The sequence below is a fragment of the Leucoraja erinacea genome, chromosome 2 (genome assembly GCF_028641065.1).
Source record: "Leucoraja erinacea ecotype New England chromosome 2, Leri_hhj_1, whole genome shotgun sequence".
NCBI classification, from domain to species: Eukaryota; Metazoa; Chordata; class Chondrichthyes; order Rajiformes; family Rajidae; genus Leucoraja; species Leucoraja erinaceus.
Genome location: NC_073378.1, coordinates 28,531,535 through 28,551,138, shown reverse-complemented (window position 1 = coordinate 28,551,138; position 19,604 = coordinate 28,531,535). Strand labels below are relative to the sequence as shown.

The 19,604-nt window shown below is 48.1% G+C and overlaps 1 protein-coding gene across 2 annotated transcripts in view; it reads left to right on the top strand.

Moving 5' to 3' along the window:
- ssr1 (signal sequence receptor, alpha) overlaps positions 1-17,758 on the top strand; it is a 22,073-nt gene extending 4,315 nt beyond the window's left edge. The window contains exons 2-10 of one of the 2 annotated variants that reach the window (XM_055653861.1): positions 3,947-4,065; positions 6,518-6,623; positions 8,515-8,642; positions 9,400-9,534; positions 10,173-10,249; positions 11,317-11,395; positions 12,640-12,733; positions 14,564-14,578; positions 16,693-17,758. In XM_055653861.1, coding sequence (XP_055509836.1) covers positions 3,947-4,065; positions 6,518-6,623; positions 8,515-8,642; positions 9,400-9,534; positions 10,173-10,249; positions 11,317-11,395; positions 12,640-12,733; positions 14,564-14,578; positions 16,693-16,757 — 818 coding nt within the window. In that variant the 3' untranslated portion in view covers positions 16,758-17,758. The remainder of the gene's footprint in view (positions 1-3,946; positions 4,066-6,517; positions 6,624-8,514; positions 8,643-9,399; positions 9,535-10,172; positions 10,250-11,316; positions 11,396-12,639; positions 12,734-14,563; positions 14,579-16,692) is intronic. The other variant, XM_055653867.1, reaches the window with a different exon arrangement.
- The last annotated feature ends 1,846 nt before the right edge of the window (positions 17,759-19,604 follow it).

Genomic DNA, 19,604 nt, shown 5'->3' with positions numbered 1-19,604 from the left:
ACGGAACACTGAAATTCTTGCAGCAGCAGAATAGGCCTGTAGCCACAATACACACTGATAAATCTATATTAAACAGAGATCCAATCAATTAATAACTTACAGTATTAGTGCAAACAAGAAGTACTACGGTATGCAACCAAAGACAACCGTAGAAGGTCATAGTGTTTAAGAAGGAACTGCAGATGCTGGAGAATCGAAGGTTACACAAAAAGCTGGAGAAACTCAGCGGGTGCAGCAGCATCTATGGAGCGAAGGAAATAGGCAACGTTTCGGGCCGAAACCCTTCTTCAGACCGAAGAAGGGTTTCGGCCCGAAACGTTGCCTATTTCCTTCGCTCCATAGATGCTGCTGCACCCGCTGAGTTTCTCCAGCTTTTTTGTGTAACCGTAGAAGGTCATAGTTTGGTTTAGTTTAGAGATACAGTCCCCATAGGCCCACTGAGTTCGCTCCGACCAGCGATCCCTGCACACTAACACTATCCTGGACACCCACGGGACAAGTTACGATTGTACCAAGCCAATTCACCTACAAACCTGCACGTCTTTGGGAGTGTGGGAGGATACCGAAAATCTCGGATAAAACCCATGAAATGTCACAGGGAGAACTTACAGACAAGTACCCGTTGTCCGAATCGAACCTGGCGCGATAAGGTGGCAACTCTTCAGCTACGCCACCGTGCTGCCATAGTTGCTGACGGTAGTGTTGTGCAGTGTTCAATAGCCTGATGGTTGCTGGTGGGGATGCTGTTGAAACTGGGGGTTTCAGGCTACTGTACCTTCTTCCCGGTGGTAGCAGCAGACGGTGGGGAGGTCAATACCCGGGATGGACTTGGCAGTGGCCATCACTCTCTGTCGATACCTGCATTCCAGGGCATACAAGTTACCAAACCAGACTATGATGAAACCAAATAAGACAATAGACAATAGGTGCAGGAGTAGGCCCTTCGGCCCTTCGAGCCAGCACCGCCATTCAATGTGATCATGGCTGATCATTCCCAATCAGTACCCCGTTCCTACCTTTTCCCCATATTCCCTGACTCGCTTTCTTTAAGAGCCCTATCCAGCTCTCGAAAGTATCCAGAGAACCTGCCTTCACTGTCCTCTGCGGCAGAGAATTCCACACACTCACAACTCTGTGAGAAAAAATGTTTCCTTGTCTCCGTTCTAAATGGCTTACCCCTTATTCTTAAACTGTGGCCCCTGGTTCTGGACTTCCCCAACATTGGGACCATGTTTCCTGCCTCCAGCGTGACCAAACCTTGAACAATCTTGTATGTTTCAATGAGATCCCCTCTAATCCTTCTAAACTCCAGAATATGCTCTCTACCGTACGCCTGTAGAAGTTCATGAGTATTTTTTTGTGGCTTTGGCAGACCAAATCTTGAAGAGAGGTTCCGTTGCCTGTCTATGTCTTGCCAGGGATGCTGCCTGATCTGCAGATTTACCTCGGCACCTGAAGATTTACGAGGATGTTGCCAGGACTTGTGGGCCTGAGCTATGGAGAGAGGTCTTTATTCCTTGAGAGTGCAGGACGATAAGATGTGATATCAAAGAAGTGAATAAAACCATGTGGGAAATGGATAGAGTGAAGTCCCGAGGTAATACAAGACGGCAAATGTTTAAAGTCAAGGGAGAAATATTTATGATTTAAATGTATTTTAAATTATCGTACCTGTCTTAATGACCTCTTTTAAGAATAAGGAGTAAGCCATTTAGAACGGAGACGAGGAAACACTTTTTCTCACAGAGAGTGGTGAGTCTGTGGAATTCTCTGCCTCAGAGGGCGGTGGGGGCAGGTTCTCTGGATGCTTTCAAGAGAGAGCTAGATAGGGCTCTTAAAAATAGCGGAGTCAGGGGATATGGGGAGAAGGCAGGAACGGGGTACTGATTGGGGATGATCAGCCATGATCGCAGTGAATGGCGGTGCTGGCTCAAAGGGCCAAATGGCCTACTCCTACACCTATTGTCTATTGTCTCTGGCAGCTCATTCCGTACACTCACCACTTTCTATGGAAAAAGTTGCCCCTTCAGGTTCCCATTAATTCATTTCCCTCTCACATTGTAGTCTTCACCCTGTCATCTCTTGCTTCTATGGCTGGAGTGTGCTGTCTGATAAAACGTTCGGCCTATACAAGCCATTCTTGCCATGAGTAACTAGTCTTGTGGATGCTTGTCCTTTGCTCCGGACTACACCATCTGTGCTGTCTCCCGTTCTGCCTCAGGCGATGGTATCTGTTTGCTAATGTGATCTTCGACTCTAGAGAAACAGCACGGAAGTAAATATACCCTTCGGGCCACCCAGTCCGCGCCGACCAGCGATCATCACCCCGTGCACGAGCATTATCCTACACAACACACTGGGGACAATTTACAATTTTACCAAAGCTAATTAACCCGCAAACCTGAACGTCTTTGGAGTGTGGGAGGAACCTCCGGGAGCAGCCGGAGAAAAACCTGCGCGGTTACAATGTGCAAATGTGCAAACTCTGAACAAGACAGCACCCGTAGTCACGATGGAACCTGGGTCTCTGGCGCTGTGAGCCAGCAGGTATGAAAGTGTGAACACACACACCTCTGGATTCAGATTAGTTGAGTTATGAACAGGAGGGCATGGGTTTAGTTTAAGGTAAGAGGGGAAAGATTCAATAGGAAACTAGGGGACAAGCTTTTCAGAGGGTGGTGGGGATATAGGATGAGTTGCCAGAGGAGCTAATTGAGGCAGATACTCTAATGTTTAAAAAAACACCGGAGGTAGACAAAAATGCTGGAGAAACTCAGCGGGCGAGGCAGCATCTATGGAGGGAAGGAATAGGTGACGTTTTGGGTCATTCCTCCCCTCCCATTCCGAATCCAACCTTACTGTCCTGGGCCTCCTCCATGGCCAGAGTGAGGACTACCGTAAATTGGAGGAGCAGCACCTCATATTTCGCTTGGGCAGTTTACACCCCAGCGGTATGGACATTGACTTCTCTGATTTCAGGTAGTCCTTGCTTTCTCCTCCCCTTCTCAGCCCTCCCTTAGCCCACTGTCTCCGCCTCTTCCTTTCTTCTTCCCGCCTCCCCTACCTTCACATCAGTCTGAAGAAGGGTCTTGACCTGAAACATCACCTATTCCTTCGCACCATAGATGCTGCCTCACCCACTGAGTTTCATCCGGAGCTGTGTGTTTTCACACTTCTCGACCCGAAACGTCACCTATTCATTCGCTCCATAGATGCTGCCTCACGCGCTGAGTTTTTCCAACATTTTTGTCTACCTCCGATTTTTCCAGCATCTGCAGTTCTTTCTTAAACATTTAAAAAAAAACCACCAGGGCAGGTACATGGATAAGACAGGTTTAGAGGGATATGTCAAGTCAAGAGTTTTATTGTCATGTGCCCCAGATAGGACAACAAAAGTCTTGCTTGCTGCAGTACAACAGAATATGTAAACATAATACAGAACAGGAGATAAATGTTCAGTGTGTCTATAAACCATCGACCATATATATACACAATAAATAAACAGATAAGGTGCAATAGGCTGTTGTTCAGAGTTTGTTTGATGTCATGTTTAATAGTCTGATGGCTGTGGGGAAGAAGCTGTTCCTGAACCTGGATGTTCCGGATTTCAAGCTCCTGTACCTTCTAACTTGGGTCGACGTGGCTCGTGGGAGATAGTGTAGATGGGGCATGTTGGTCGGCATGGCTGAGGGGTCTGTTTACGGACTCCCTGACTCCATAAGGGTCTCGACCAGAAATGTCCCCCGTCCTTTTCCAATTTCCTTCCACGACTTCTAGCTGACCCACGGAATTATTCCAGCACTTTGTTTCACGCAAGATTCCATCACCTGCAGCTCCTTGCGTCCACTTGTTTGTGTCTTCTGGTGATGTTTAAGTCTTCGGGGAAGAGCAATTCCCATCTGTGAATGGGAGAGTTACCGTGATTTAAAGCCTTTGTCTGCCGCAGGTTCAGGGCCGTTAGTTGCTGCCGACGACCCCACTGAGGATGAAGAAGGAATTGATGATTCTGTGGTGGAGGATGAAGATGACGAAGCAGAAATAGAGGAAGATGATACGACGGACATTGTAAGTTTCTTTGTCCTGTTCAGCCTACGATCGATTGTATGGCACAGCCTGGAAACAGGCCCTTCAGCCTACAGAGTCCACACCGACCACCCGTTCACACTTTACCCCGCCCCCACCCCACATCAGTCTGAAGAAGGGTCTTGACAGAAACATCACCTATTCTTTCGCTTCATAAATGCTGCCTCTGGTTGTGGTAGGATGATTCAGTTGCCTGATAACAGATGGGAAGAAACTGTCCCAATCTGGAGGTGTGTGTTTTCACACTTCTGTGCCTTTTGACAGTTAGAGAATGGGGTTGAGACTGAAAGATAGATCATGTCATAAGGCAGGGGTGGGCAACATCTATCACATGTACACATGGATCCCGCCCCAGATGGCAGGCATCAAAACACGTGTTCACAGAAGGTCGACAAAAATGCTGGAGAAACTCAGCGAATTCACACAGAGAGTGGTGAATCTCTGGAATTCTCTGCCGCAGAAGGTAGTTGAGGCCAGTTCATTGGCTATATTTAAGAGGGAGTTAGATGTGGCCCTTGTGGCTAAAGGGATCAGGGGGTATGGAGAGAAGGCAGGTACAGGATACTGAGTTGGATGATCAGCCATGATCATATTGAATGGCGGTGCAGGCTCGAAGGGCCTACTCCTGCACCTATTTTCTATGTTTCTATGAATTTTAGTCTACAATACAATACCTTTATTTGTCATTTGAACCTCACATGAGGTTCAAACGAAATTTAGTTTCTGCAGCCATACAATAAAAGAACCAAAACACACACCGACACTATTCACATAAACATCCATCACAGTGGCTCTCCTCCTCACTGCGATGGAAGGCAAAGTTCTTGTCTCTCCCCTGCATTCCATTTCCCTCCCGAAGTCGAGGTCAAAGCCCCCGGCGGGCGCTAGTCCGCGGCAAATTAAGGCCGCGCCGGGCGTTGTAGGGCCCCCCTCCAGGTCACTCTCAACCCCGCAATTCGGGCGGGAGAAGTCGCCGCTGCCGGTGCCCCGCAAAGCAGCCTCCCACCGGGGATCCGCGAGCTCCCGGTGTCACCATCCACCGGAGCCGGGCCGCAGCAACGCGCCACCGCCGCTCTCCACGCCCCGAAGCCGGCCAGCTCCACGGAGGTAAGTCCGCAGCGACTCCGCGACTCCACAGCAGCTCCCCAGCTCCACAGGCTCCGTGACTTGAGCCTCCAGGTCATTCCGGTGGAGGCCGCTCCACGGCGCTAGGCCCCAACGGCAACAGAGACCCGACAAGGAAAAGGTCGGGTCTCCATGCAGGGAAGAGATTAAAAGTTTCCCCCACCCCCCACACATACACATTTAAAAAAAACCCCGCTAAACCGCTACAAACTAAACCCTCAACAGGACAAAAAAACAAAAAAAAAACACAGACAGACTGCAGAGGCCGCTGCGACACCGGTCGCGCCGCCCACGAAGCCTGTTCACACTAGTTCTCTTTTCTTGTCCACTTACGCACCTACACACTCGGGGGCATTTACAGAGGGCCAGTTAATCATCAGACCTGCCCAACTTTTGGATTTAGTCTTTAATTTAGTTTAGAGATACATCGTGGAAACAGGCCCTTTTGGCCCACCGGGTGCGCGCCGACCAGCGATCCCAGCACACTAACACTCTCCTACACCCACTAGATTTACCAAGCCAATTAACCAGTGCACCATAGAAAGCATATCAGGATGCATCACCACACGGTCTGGGAACAGCTCCATCCAAGAAATTGCAGAGAATTGTGGACGCAGCCCAGAACGTCACACAAACCAACCTCCCTTCCATTGACTCCATCTACACCTCACGCTGCCTCGGCAAGGCCAGCAGCATCATCAAGGACCAGTCGCACCCTGGCCATTCCCTCTTCTCCCCTCTCTCCCATCGGGCAAGGGGTACAGAAGTGTGAAACCGCACACCTCCAGATTCAGGGAAGTTTCTTCCCAGCTGTTATCAGGCAACTGAACCACCTATAACCAACGCGAGCAGTTTGGAGCTACCGTCTACCTCTTTGGAGACCCTTGGACTATCTTTAATCAGACTTTACTGACTTTATTTTGCACTATAGGTTATTCCCTTTATCATGTATCTACGCTATAGACGGCTCGATTGTAATCATGTGTAGTCTTTTTATTTTCTCTTCTCCCTCTTGCGTGTGGCGTGCACAGCCTGAAGTTGTCGGTCAACCTGTTCTATTTGACCTTTTGTTTGTGCACATCGGGTTGGTTGCATTAGTCGAAACAGGGTGGACCACGTTGAGGTTGCAATCTCCCACCCATGACATTTCACTGACCGGGTAGCACGCAACAATAGCCTATCCCTGAACCTCCTCGGTACACGTGACAATAAACGAGTCTGAATGTGTACATACATATTGTTGAGAGTTGCATCAAATCTGTCCCAGTGTAATTGGGCAAGTTTCATGTGATTTTGTTCACTGCTGCAGATGGAAGACGAAAAAGAAGAGGAAGAGGAGGAAGAAGATTCGACCTTTGGGGAACCAAAGGCTTCTCCCAGTGCCGACACGGTCATCCTGTTCGTGAGGGGAGATGGTAGGGAAACTCACTGAGGCGCAAGCTCATTGTGCCGTCTGGTCCAATTCCCCCCCCCCCCCCCCCCCACTGAATGTTCCTCGTATTCTGCACTTCACAGAGCTGGACAAACTCAGTGAGGCCGGGCAGCATCTAGGGAGGGAATGGACGGGTGACGTTCGGCTGGAGAAAGGTTCCGACTGGAAACGTTGCCTGTCCGTTCCCTCCTCAACCAGATGCTGCCCCGCCCGCTGAGTTCCTCCAGCACTCTGTGTTTTGCTCATGATGCCAGTGTCTGCGGTCCCTTGTGTGTTTGTGTCGTTCACTTCACAGATTCAGTTTAAGAATAAGGAGTAAGCCATTTAGAACGGAGACGAGGAAACACTTTTTCTCACAGAGAGTTGTGAGTCTGGGGAATTCTCTGCCTCAGAGGGTGGTGGAGGCAGGTTCTCTGGATACTTTCAAGAGAGAGCTAGATAGGGCTCTTAAAGATAGCGGAGTCAGGTGATATGGGGAGAAAGCAGGAACGGGGTACTGATTTGGAATGGTCAGCCATGATAACATTGAATGGCGGTGCTGGCTCGAAGGGCCGAATGGCCTACTCCTGCACCTATTGTCTATTGTCTATTATCATGGGTTCTATTTACCTCCCTGTAATTGTAACGTTTCTGTTGTTACTTATCATTTTCGGCCTCGCTCACTGTTATTAGTCTCAAAGTAATGCAGCATGGGAACAGGTCTGTTGTCCCAATTTGTCCGTGACAACCAGTTGCCCCATTTCCCTGGATTTGGTCCATATCCCTCTTTTATGAACTTTTTCTATTGCATGACCCGTCTTTTAAATGTTACAGTACCTGCCTCAACTACCTCCTGTGGCAGCTCGTTCCATACACCCACCACCCTCTGTATAACACGGTAGAACTTTATTTATCCCAGGAGGGAAATTGATCTGCCAACAGTCACAGCCAACAAACTCAAAATACATGAAACATGAAATTAAAGTGACGAGTGGAAAGGATTGGGGATGTGCAAAGATTGGGGGGGGGGGGGGGTTAGTCTCAGTCTACCCCACGACAGAAGGGGGGAGGAGTTGTACAGTTTGATAGCCACAGGGAAGAAGGATCTCCTCTGGCGTTCTGTGCTGCATCTTGGTGGGAACTAGTCTGTTGCTGAAGGCGACCCTCGGGTCGACCAGCGTGTCACGGAGCGGGTGACCATGACATTGAGAAGCTGTCCCTTCGGCCCATCAGGTCCGCGCCGACCTGCGATCCCCGCACGCTAACACTATCCTACACCCACTAGGGACAATTTTTACATTTGCCAAGCCAATTAACCTACAAACCTGCACGTCTTTGGAGTGTGGGAGGAAACCGAAGATCTCGGAGAAAACCCACGGGGGATAACGTACAAACTCCGTACAGACAGCATCCGTAGTCGGGATTGAACCCGGGTCTGTGGCGCTGCATTCGCAACTCTACCGCTGCGCCACCGTGACCACCCAAATGGTGGGACCAAGTTAATGGGGCTCCTTGTTAATCACAGTCACTACACCCTCCATTGATATTATTTGTGGCAATGAAGAAATGGTACATTGTATAGAATGTTCCTAATAATCTTGTAGCATGGAAACAGGCCCTTTTGGCCCAACTTTCCCACACCGGCCAACATGTCCCATCTACACCAGCCCCACCTGCCTGCATTTGGCCCCTATCCCTCCAAACGTGTCCTATCCATGTACCTGTCGAAATGTTTCTTGAATGTTGGGATAGTCCCAGCCTCGACTACCCCCTCCGGCAGCTCGTTCCACACACCCACCACACCCTCTGTGTGGAAAAAGTTACCCCTCAGGTTAAATCCCCCTCCCTCCCTTCCCCCCTCACCTCAAACCTGTTCATGTTTCATCACCCCTCAGATTTCCCCGCGAACAACATTGTGAAATTCTTGGTTGGATTCACGAACAAGGGCAATGAAGAGTTTGTCGTGGAATCGTTGGATGCTTCATTCCGTTATCCTCAGGACTACCAGTTCTACATTCAGAATGTGAGTGAATTTAATGAATGTTATTAGCCGGGTATGTGTACATACAAGGAATTTGCCTCGGCGCTGTGCTCGCAAGTAATAACACGACAAACAGTGGGCACTTAAAAATAAAACATCATTTAAACATGAGAAGAATGAAATAAAATATTGAATGGCGGTGTTGGCTCGAAGGGCCGAATGGCCTACTCCTGCGCCTATTGTCTATTGAAATATAGATCAGCTGTGATTGAATGGTGGAATAGACTGGTTGGGCCACATGGCCTAACTCTGCTCCTGTGCCGAGAGAATGGAGCAGCTGGGCTTGTACACTCTGGAGTTTAGAAAGATGAGAGGGCATCTCATTGAAACATATAAGATTGCTAAGGAGGCAGGAAACATGTTCCCGATGTTGGGGGAGTCCAGAACCAGGGGCCACAGTTTAGGAATAAGGAGTAAGCCATTTAGAACGGAGACGAGGAAACGCTTTTTCTCACAGAGAGTGGTGAGTCTGTGCAATTCTCTGCCTCAGAGGGCGGTGGAGGCGGATTCTCTGGATGCTTTCAAGAGAGAGCTAGATAGGGCTCTTAGAAATAGCGGAGTCAAGGGATATGGGGAGAAGGCAGGAATGGGGTACTGATAGCCATGATCACATTGAATGGCGGTGCTGTCTCGAAGGGCCGAATGGCCTACTCCTGCACCTATTGTCTATTGTGCCTTGTGGTCTTGCTCAGTATGTGTGTTGCAGAATCACAGCCAGTGTATCTTTCTCTCCTCGCAGTTCACCGCGCTGCAGCTGAACACGCTGGTGCCGTCTCAACGTCAGGCAACGTTTGAGTATTCCTTCATCCCCGCCGAGCCCATGGGCGGTCGGCCATTTGGATTGGTCATCAACCTCAACTACAAGGACGCCAATGTAAGCGATCTCCTCTCGTCATTATTAGTTGTCATGATGCGCCAGCATTGATCTCTCAATTTTGGCTGCTATGTCCTGAATTAGACAACAACCAGTACTTCCACACCTAAAAAAAAATAAAAATTCCTGAAATAGAATTCCAAATTACCTGGAATTTGATGGTATTTCCCGGCCCGGTAAACCTTCCCCAACTGCGCACGCGCGGATATCGGGCCCCACTACGCATTCGCTGTCCCTACTGCGCCATTTTCATTTGTGACGCAGCTGACTGGCCTCCCCCAACTGCGCAGGCGCGGGTGGTCGGCAATATACAGGTACATCCTTTTATTCCAGCAAATCGTCCCGCGGGATCGATTGGACCGCTTCACGTCTGTCTCCCCGCTCGTGCACTAGCACTAGCCCCTAGAGCTCTATCTAACTCTCTCTGAGAGGGAAAGATAGATCAGCCATGATTTAATAGCGAAGTAGACTTGATGGGCCGAATGGCCTGTTTCTGCTCGTGAATTTATGACCTTGCCTCAGTACATGTGACAATAAACAAACTAAATGTGGGCCAATGGGACTAGCTGAGATGTGGCCGAGTGTGGTGGAATTGGCCGTGAGCTCTGATATCTTCTTGACTCTGATTCTCTTTTTAGGGCAATATTTTCCGTGACGCAGTTTTCAACCAGACTGTTACAATAACTGAACGTGAGGATGGCCTGGATGGGGAAACGTAAGTGATCAAAGCGGATTGCTTGTTGTAAGAAAAATCGAAGGTAGACATAAGTGCTGGAGAAACTCTGCGGGCGAGGCAGCATCTATGGAGCAAAGGAATAGGTGACGTTTCGGGTCGAGGCCGAGTTTCTCCAGCACTTTTGTCTACTTGTCCAGTTTCTGCTTGTCCAGTTGTGTTCCGTTTTGTTATTTTTTTAAACCATGCTGCCTTTTAATACTTGCCACTGTGAGGAAAATCTAAACATCTATCTTCACTGTTCTTCTATCAGTAAAGTTTAGTTTAGAGACACAGCGCAGAAACGGGTCCATCAGCCCCCGCCGAGTCCGCACCGACTCAGACTAAACACGGGTCCGATCCACAATGTCCTTTTAAGATTTGGTTGGTTAGTTACCTAAAATTGGCCTGTCCTCCCCCCCCCCCCCCCTCCAACTCCCCCCCCCCCCCCCCTCAATCGGATCAGTCTGATGAAGGGTTCCAACCATAATTGCCACCTATCCATGTTCCCCACAGATGCTGCCTGACCTGCTGAGTTACCCCAGCACTCTGTGAAACGTCGATCCACCCAACCAATTGAGAGATTATTGTTAATTGCAGGGAGTTGCAAGAGATTAGATGTGTTGTTTAATGTCCGAATATCTCCATGTTATCCTAACAAGTATTTAATCACTGTATTTAATCTCTGCTATTGAATATCAAAACATGAACCATATAAACTTCCAGCCTCGTGGTGAGGAGAATGTCTTGTTTCAATCAGAAGAAGGGTCCCGACCCGAAACATCACCTATACATATTCTCCACAGATGCTGCCTGACCCGCTGAGTTACTCCAGCACTGTGAAACGTCACCTATCCATGTTCTCCACAGATGCTGTTACTGTTCAGAGTATCTGCAAGTGTGACCACACCAACCACTTGTAGAAACTGTGTGCATCATGATGTCCCAGGTCGTCTGTATCTGGTGTTGAGTTTGTGTTTTTCTATTCATACAGATGATGATATTTTTCTGTAACAGTTCTCTACACTCGCTCATGATAAATATTTTAATGAAACCATTTTGAATTGCAGCATCTTCTTGTACATGTTCCTGACTGGCCTTGGCTTGCTTGTCGTGGTCGGGATTCACCAGCTCCTAGAGTCGAGAAAAGTAAGTCTTCTTTCTTAAGAATAAGTGGGCGGCCATTTAGGACTTAGTCGAGGAAAAACATCTTCACCCAGAGAGTTGTGAATCTGTGGAATTCTCTGCCACAGAAGGCAGTGGAGGCCAATTCACTGGATATTTTCAAGAGAGATTTAAATTTAGCTCTTAGGGCTAACGGAATCAAGGGATATGGGGGGAAAAGTGATCATGGCTGATCATCCCCAATCAGTACCCCGTTCCTGCCTTCTCCCCATATGCCCTGACTCCGCTATTTTTAAGAGCCCTATCTAGCTCCCTCTTGAAAGCATGCAGAGAACCTGCCTCCACCGCCCTGTGAGGCAGAGAATTCCACAAACTCGCCACTCTCTGTGAGAAAAAGTGTTTCCTCGTCTCCGTTCTAAATGGCTTATTCCTTATTCTTAAACTGTGGCCCCTGGTTCTGGACTCCCCCAACATCGGGAACATGTTTCCTGCCTCTAGCGTGTCCAAGCCCTTAACAATCTTATATGTTTCAATGAGATCCCCTCTCACCCTTCTAAACTCCAGAGTGTACAAGCCCAGCCTCTCCATTCTCTCAGCATATGACAGTCCCGCCATCCCGTGAATTAACCTTCTAAACCTACGCTGCACTCCCTCAATAGCAAGAATGTCCTTCCTCAAATTAGGTTTATTCTTAGATATGTTGCAGGTCGTTCTGCTATAACATGTTTTCTTAACGTTCATTGCAGATAGTGTGAGTGATGAATAAGGAACATCTTACATTAAGCCGTGCAAAATAGTTCTAATGTAATTTCAATTCATCAGTAGGGAACCACTTTATCATCGTCACATCTCCAGCACTAGAAACATAGAAAATAGGTGCAGGAATAGGCCATTCGGCCCTTCGAGCCTGCACCGCCATTCAATATGATCATGGCTGATCATCCAACTCAGTATCCCATCCCTGCCTTCTCTCCATACCCCCTGATCCCTTTAGCCACAAGGGCCACATCTAACTCCCTCTTAAATATAGCCAATGAACTGGCCTCAACTGCCTTCTGTGGCAGAGAATTCCCCAGATTCACCACTCTCTGTGTAAAAAATGATTTTCTCATCTCGGTCCTAAAATACTTCTCTCTTATCCTTAAACTAGCTTGATGTTCTTCCAAATTGCTTCTAATCCTGCTGCACTCGTATTTATTTTTAAACTGGCTTTTGATGTACTTTTGGTATTGTCTGACCTTCCCTTTGTTTTTCACTCCCTCAATCAGAGAAGACGGCCAAGTTCTAAAGTGGAGATGGGGACGTCTACCCACAACAATGTGGACATGAGCTGGATTCCCCAGGAAACCCTCAATCAGATCAGTAAGTCGCCTCCGTGGCCAGTGTCCCATTTACATCCAACCCACCATGTTGCCTTGCTCGTGTCGATGGTGACATTGATGTGTGCTCCTATTAAACGTACTGAATCTCTGAGATGCCAGCTCTAGTCGACATAAAGCTGTTAACACTCACTGATGGTGTGCGTCAATTGTCGTGGAAAATCTAACTAAGCAAATTAACTTGCAGAAACTTTTATCAAAAGCTAACAGTCTTTAAAGATCCAAAGATCCAAAAAGAAACTCTTGAGTTGGGCAACATCTCTGGAGATCATGGATAGGTGACAATTTTGGGTTCTGAACCAAAACATCACCTATCAGTCTGAAGAAGAGTCCTGACTCGAAACGTCACCTATCTGAAACGTCATCTATCCATGTTCTCCAGAGATGCTGTCTGAGCCACTGAGTTACTCCAGCACTCTGTGAAATGTCATCTATCCATGTTCTCCAAAGATGCTGCCTGACCCGCTGAGTTACTCCAGCACTCTGTGAAACGTCACATATCCATGTTCTTCAGAGATGCTGCCTGACCCGCTGAGTTACTCCAGCACTCTGTGAAACGTCACATATCCATGTTCTTCAGAGATGCTGCCTGACCCGCTGAGTTACTCCAGCACTATCTATACCTCTCAGAATTTGATATGCCTCCATGAGTTCTCCCCCCCGACCTTTGGCATTCCAGAGAAAACAGTCCAAGTCTGTCCAACCGCTCCATACAGTTTAGAGCTCTCCTTCAGTCTTCCTGCATCTCACCCATATCTTAGAATGATCCACATTTCCCAGCCAACACTCCTGCCATCCCCTCTCTGGGACAAGCCTGTTCTTAGCAAGTTCTTAATACTCCTCGTCGTTTGCGATACAAAGACCCCAATGATACTCTGGAGGGGCTTTTTTTTAATTCAAACCTGTTATCGGGATTCACCAGTCTTCTGACAAGGCATTTATAAAAAGTTTAGGAACCTGAGGGGCGTTGGGTGTAAGGAACGAGCTGCCAGAGGGGGTAGTTAAGGCAGGGACTATCACATTGTTTAAAAGATATTTGTATAGGACAGGTTTAGAGGGATATGAGCCAAACGCGGGCGGGTGGGACTAGAGTAGATGGGGCATGTTGGTGGGTGTGGGCAAGTTCTGCTGAAGGGCCTGTTTCTCTGTGGCTACGCTTGCTGTGTTTCCAGCTGTTGCTGCTTGGTTCGATTGTTATTGATTATATGGGGGTGAAGTTCAGTAAAAGAGAGCACTCGGGCCACTTTGGCAAACTCTTCCTCACTCACTGACGCGATGCTTTAGCTAATTTAAACCTGTTGTATCAGGATTCATCAGTCTTCTGACAACAAGGCTTTTTAAATAGCAGCGGTAGAGTTGCCCCCTCACAGCGTCAGAGACCCCGGAGTTCCATCCTGACCACGGGCGCTGTCTGTACGTTCTCCCCGTGACCTGCGTGGGCTTTCTCCGGGTGCTCCGGTTTCCTCCCACACTCCAAGCACGTACAGGCCTGTAGGTTAATTGTAAAAAAATTGTCCCCAGTGTGTGTAGGGTAGTCTTAGTGTGCGGGGATCCCTGGTTGGCGTGGACTCGGTGGGCCGAAGGGCCTGTTTCCGCGCTGCATCTCTAAACTATAAGCTAAATTCTGATTTTGGATGTGCTGTCAATTGGGAATGGCATTGTGACTGAAATGGCTTCTGTGCATGTTGAGTTGAAGAAATGTCGGCCTGCTTACAAACAGGCCCGTGCATGGCTCTTTGTCAACCGAACACTCTTTCTAAGTCTTTGATTCTAACGTTTGCTATCTTTTGCTTTGCCTTTCTTGTACCTTCAGTGCAGAGTAGACGAGGTGAGATCAACTGTTTCCATTGTTCCTGTGTGTATATTTTACTAAAATTAAGCAAAAATGAGCTTGTAATGCTGTTACTTTCTTTTTTTACGACGGGTTGTCTTCAAATCTTGGGCGTACTATTAAAAGGGGTGAGGGCTCCAAATGTACGACCAAATGTTAAAACTGTTTCACAGCTTTTTGTTTTGCCACGTCAATATGTCTAAGATCCTGAGGGGAATAGATAGGGTGAATACTGTCTTTTACCCAGAGTAGGGGAATCAACAACATATCGACAATAGACAATAGGTGCAGGAGTAGGCCATTCGGCCCTTCGAGCCAGCACCGCCATTCATTGTGATCATGGCTGATCATCCACAATCAGTACCCCGTTCCTGCCTTCTCCCCATATCCCCTTACTCCGCTATCTTTAAGAGCACTATCTCTCTTGGAAGTATCCAGAGAACCGGCCTCCTCCCGCTGAGTTACTCCAGCACTCTGTGACACGTCACCTATCCATGTTCTCCAGAGATGCTGCCTGACCCGCTGAGTTACTCCAGGATTCTGTTTCACAGAGTGTTGGAGTAACACTCCGGGTCAGGCAGCATCTCTGGAGAACATGGATAGGTGACTATTTTGTAAACCAGGAACTGCAGTTCGTTATTTCTGTCAGTGTACCATCTATCCACGCATCTGTGCAAGGGTCTTTTAAGCGTTGGGATAGTCCCCGCCTCAACGACCTCCTCTGGCAGCTCGTTCTGTACACCCGCTATCCGCTGAGGGATAAGGTGACCCCTCCGGTGCTTCACACCTCGCCCCTCTCACCTCAAGTCTTTGCTCTCTAGTTTCCTTTCAGTCAGCTGTCAACCGTCTCCGCTCTCAACCCTTCACCCTCCATCTCCCACCCTGCTCCCATGAAATTCAACGCCAGCAAAACACACCACGTCGGCTTTGGCCCGTCCCACTTTCACAACCTAATTCACAACCTTTTTTTACTCGTGGACAATTTTTCATCAGGCTGGAAAAAACCTACTTGATGCCACGATGTGCCATAGATGGTAGATGGTACACTTACTGAATTGTGAAAGGCCTTGATAGAATGGGGAGGATATTTCCATTAGTGGAAGAGTCTCGGACCAGAGGGCGGTGAATCTGTGGAATTCATTGCAACGGGCGGCTGTGGAGCCCAAGTCATTGGGCATTTTAAAAGTGGAAACATTGACAGATTCTTGATTAGTGAGGGTGTCAAAGGTAATGGGAAGAATGGGGTTGAGGGGGAGAGATAGATCAGGCATGATTGAATGGCGTAGTAGACGATGGGCCGAATGGCCTAATTCTGCTCCTAGGACATGAACATGATCGGACAGGTTTAGAGGGATATGGGCCAAATGCAGGCAGGTGGGACTAGTGTAGATGGGGCATGTTGGTCGGTGTGGGACTAGTGTAGATGGGGCATGTTGGTCGGTGTGGGCAAGGTGGGACTAGTGTAGATGGGGCATGTTGGTCGGTGTGGGACTAGTGTAGATGGGGCATGTTGGTGGGTGTGGGACTAGTGTAGATGGGGCATGTTGGTGGGTGTGGGACTAGTGTAGATGGGGCATGTTGGTGGGTGTGGGACTAGTGTAGATGGGGCATGTTGGTGGGTGTGGGACTAGTGTAGATGGGGCATGTTGGTCAAGGTGGGACTAGTGTAGATGGGGCATGTTGGTCGAGGCGGGACTAGTGTAGATGGGGATTGTGGGTAATGTTGGGACTAGTGTAGATGGGGCATGTTGGTCGGTGTGGGCTGGTGGGACTAGTGTAGGGGCATGTTGGTGGGTGTGGGCAAGGTGGGACTAGTGTAGATGGGGCATGTTGGTGGGTGTGGGACTAGTGTAGATGGGGCATGTTGGTCGGTGTGGGACTAGTGTAGATGGGGCATGTTGGTGGGTGTGGGCAAGGTGGGGCTAGTGTAGATGGGGCATGTTGGTCGGTGTGGGAAGGTAGTGTAGATGTGGCATGTTGGTCGGCGTGGGACTAGTGTAGATGGGGCATGTTGGTCGGCGTGGGCGAGCGGCTCTGAACGGTCTGTCTCTGCGTTGTACTACCGGCTGTGTGTTCTAATTATGTTTTTTTAACTTTGATTTCCTTGACAGACAAAACCTCCCCGCGGAGGTCCCCCCGTAAACGAGCGAAGAGAACGGTGGGTTCTGACGAGTAGCGGCCGCAGTTGTCCCCCACCCTCAGTGTTCAATCCTGTCCACTTCCACCGACTGCTGAAGATAGATGCGGAGACTCCATCCAAAAATATTCAACCTAATCAACGGACTGAGCGGCAGAATGTTTATAAACACATTTTCTTTGGGAAACTTTCCAATAAAATGGCGCGTGCGGGGGGGGGTTGGAAATTTGCTGAATTTTGCCATCTCAACATGTTTTATCACCTTTTTTTTCCCCCTTCCCAGTTAAAAAAATTGCAGCCGGATTGTTTTAATGCGGACGATGTCACAAGGCAAATAGTGTTTTTTTGTTTTGGCTGACGTGTGACTCTTTACTTCCTCACGAGGACCCTGGTTCTGGCCACCACGTTTTTTGTCCGTGCCAGCGCAGATCACGGACGTGGGGGGGGGGGGGGGGGGGGGGGGGAGAGAGAGTCTTTTGTTCACCTGCGGAACAGTCCGTAAAAACATGTTGACATGTCATTTGACTTGGCACACCGACACAATCGTTGCATCATCTTTTTTTTTTGTTGTTTAATCCTGTTTTAGTAGCCGAGCGTTTGTACTGTGGGACAAGAGCTCCGAACACAGTGTGCAGTCAAGGTGGTTTAAACTCATTGCACAGGCATGGCCAGCATAGTGTCATAGAAATGAGCGGAAACCTATGAAAAGACCATCCGTATCCCCGGAAGCTCAATGAGTTTGCAACTTTCCCGGGGCAGGTCGCATCCGAATGAGAATTTTATATATTTTGTTTCTTTGACAAACTTTGGGGGTTTTTGTTTTGTTTTTTCGGAGTGAGCCCTGGGGGCAGGGAGAGGGGGGGGGGGGGGGGTGTAAAATTAATGAATTGCAAAGGGACACCTTCCTCTTTACTCGGGAGACCATTCAGCACAAGTTACACACGGGCGGAGTTTCAGAAACTCCCGCGTTGAGAAGTTGGATTGCCTGAAACGAGCTGTTTTTAAGTGGATGAGACCTCATTAAAGTCAACAAACCCGTGTTTCCGTGTGATAATTTTTATTTTTATTTCCAGGCGCTGTTTGCAATTGTCTGCCGCCCCATGTCTAATGTATAAACAAGATAGAGTGTGTGGTTTTAATTCTGGCATTAGGGATGTCCAGTTTAATTGTTTTTGATCTAGGGTGATTTCATGTTAGTTCGACAACACTCGCTGGTGCTGGCACAGTCGTTCCGTTCAGTTTATCGTCACGTTTACCGAGGTACGGTGAAAGGCTTTTGGTTGCGTGCTAACCAGTCAGCGGAAAGACAATACACGATGACAATCGAGCCGTCCACATGTGTACAGATACATGATAAAGGGAATCACGTTTAGTGCAAGGTAAAGCCCGATCGAGGATAGTCCCGAGGGTCACCAAAGTGGTAGATCTTCTTGCGTATGGCGTGCACAGCCTACAGTTGTGGGACAACTTGTTCTATTTGATTGTGCACGCCAGGTTGATTGCATTCGTCGAAACAGGGCGGACCACGTCAAGGTTGCGAACACCCATTATAGTAGACAATAGACAATACGTGCAGGAGTAGACCATTCGGCCCTTCGAGCCAGCATCGCCATTCAATGTGATCATGGCTGATCATCCCCAATCAGTACCCCGTTCCTGCCTTCTCCCCATATCCCCTGACTCTGCTATCTTTAAGAGCCCTATCTAACTCTCTCTTGAAAGCATCCAGAGAACCGACCTCCACCGCCCTCTGAGGCAGATGGTGGTTCAGGACTGAGTTTAAGAAGGTCGATAGTTAAATGTTGCTTCAGGAGTGTATATGCGAGAGAGTGGGGGGGGGCGATTGTAATATGTGATTGTAGATCTGCTTCTGAGGTTAGCACGCAACTAGTCTCCTGGGCCCCTTGAGACCCTCCGATCAGCTACCAAGGCCACTTTAACTGCCGTCCCTTAATTGACTAGGAGGTGTCTCTGGAATCTGTGTTTTAAATAGTTGTCGTGATAATTAACCTGCCTGATATTTCTGTGCATTGATTTTTGTCTTTGGTTGCAGATAACGTCCTGATTGCGCCCATTTTTGATATTTTCAAAAAAAATGTTTTTATGTAATCATGATTTTAAATAAACTACAGCTGAAAAAACGTTCCAAATGTCCGGGGCAGGTGTGAATTTAAAAAGTGCAAAACCAATTAGGATTAATACTCGCAAGTAAGTGTTCTATCTATTCCTCTCACTATTTTTTTTAATGAATCGTTTCACCGTTAGTTCCTCACTCGCGAATCTATTCGTAAATAAGTTTATTGGCCAAGTATTCACATACAAGGAATTTGCCTTGGTGCTCCGCCCACAAGTACCAAAATGACATACAGTGGATCAAGTCACTGGATGGATTTAAGAGATAGTTAGATAGAGCTCTAGGGGCTAGTGGAGTCGAGGGATATGGGGAGAAGGCAGGCACGGGTTATCGATAGGGGATGATCACAATGAATGGCGGTGCTGGCTCGAAGGGCCGAATGGCCTCCTCCTTCACCTAGTTTCTATGTTTCTATACAGTGACAGTTACGAATGACTCGGAAAACACTAAGCATTAATAATAATAATAAAACATTAATGATAAAACACCGCTGATCAAGCATGTGAACCAACAAAATACCAGATCAAAGGGAGGCTACAGATTTTTGGCTGTTGAGTAGAGCAACTACTCGTGGATAAAAACTGTTTTTATGTAGGATTTGAGTTCTTTTCAAGGCAGTCTGCTCTTCAGGGACATGATTCGGGGGACGTAGCAGGAGAATTAGGTTGGGTGGGGGAAAAAATAGGTCGGCCATTATGGGATAGTAGAGCCGACTCGATGGGGCGAGTCTGCTCCCGGAGAAGGCAGGCGCG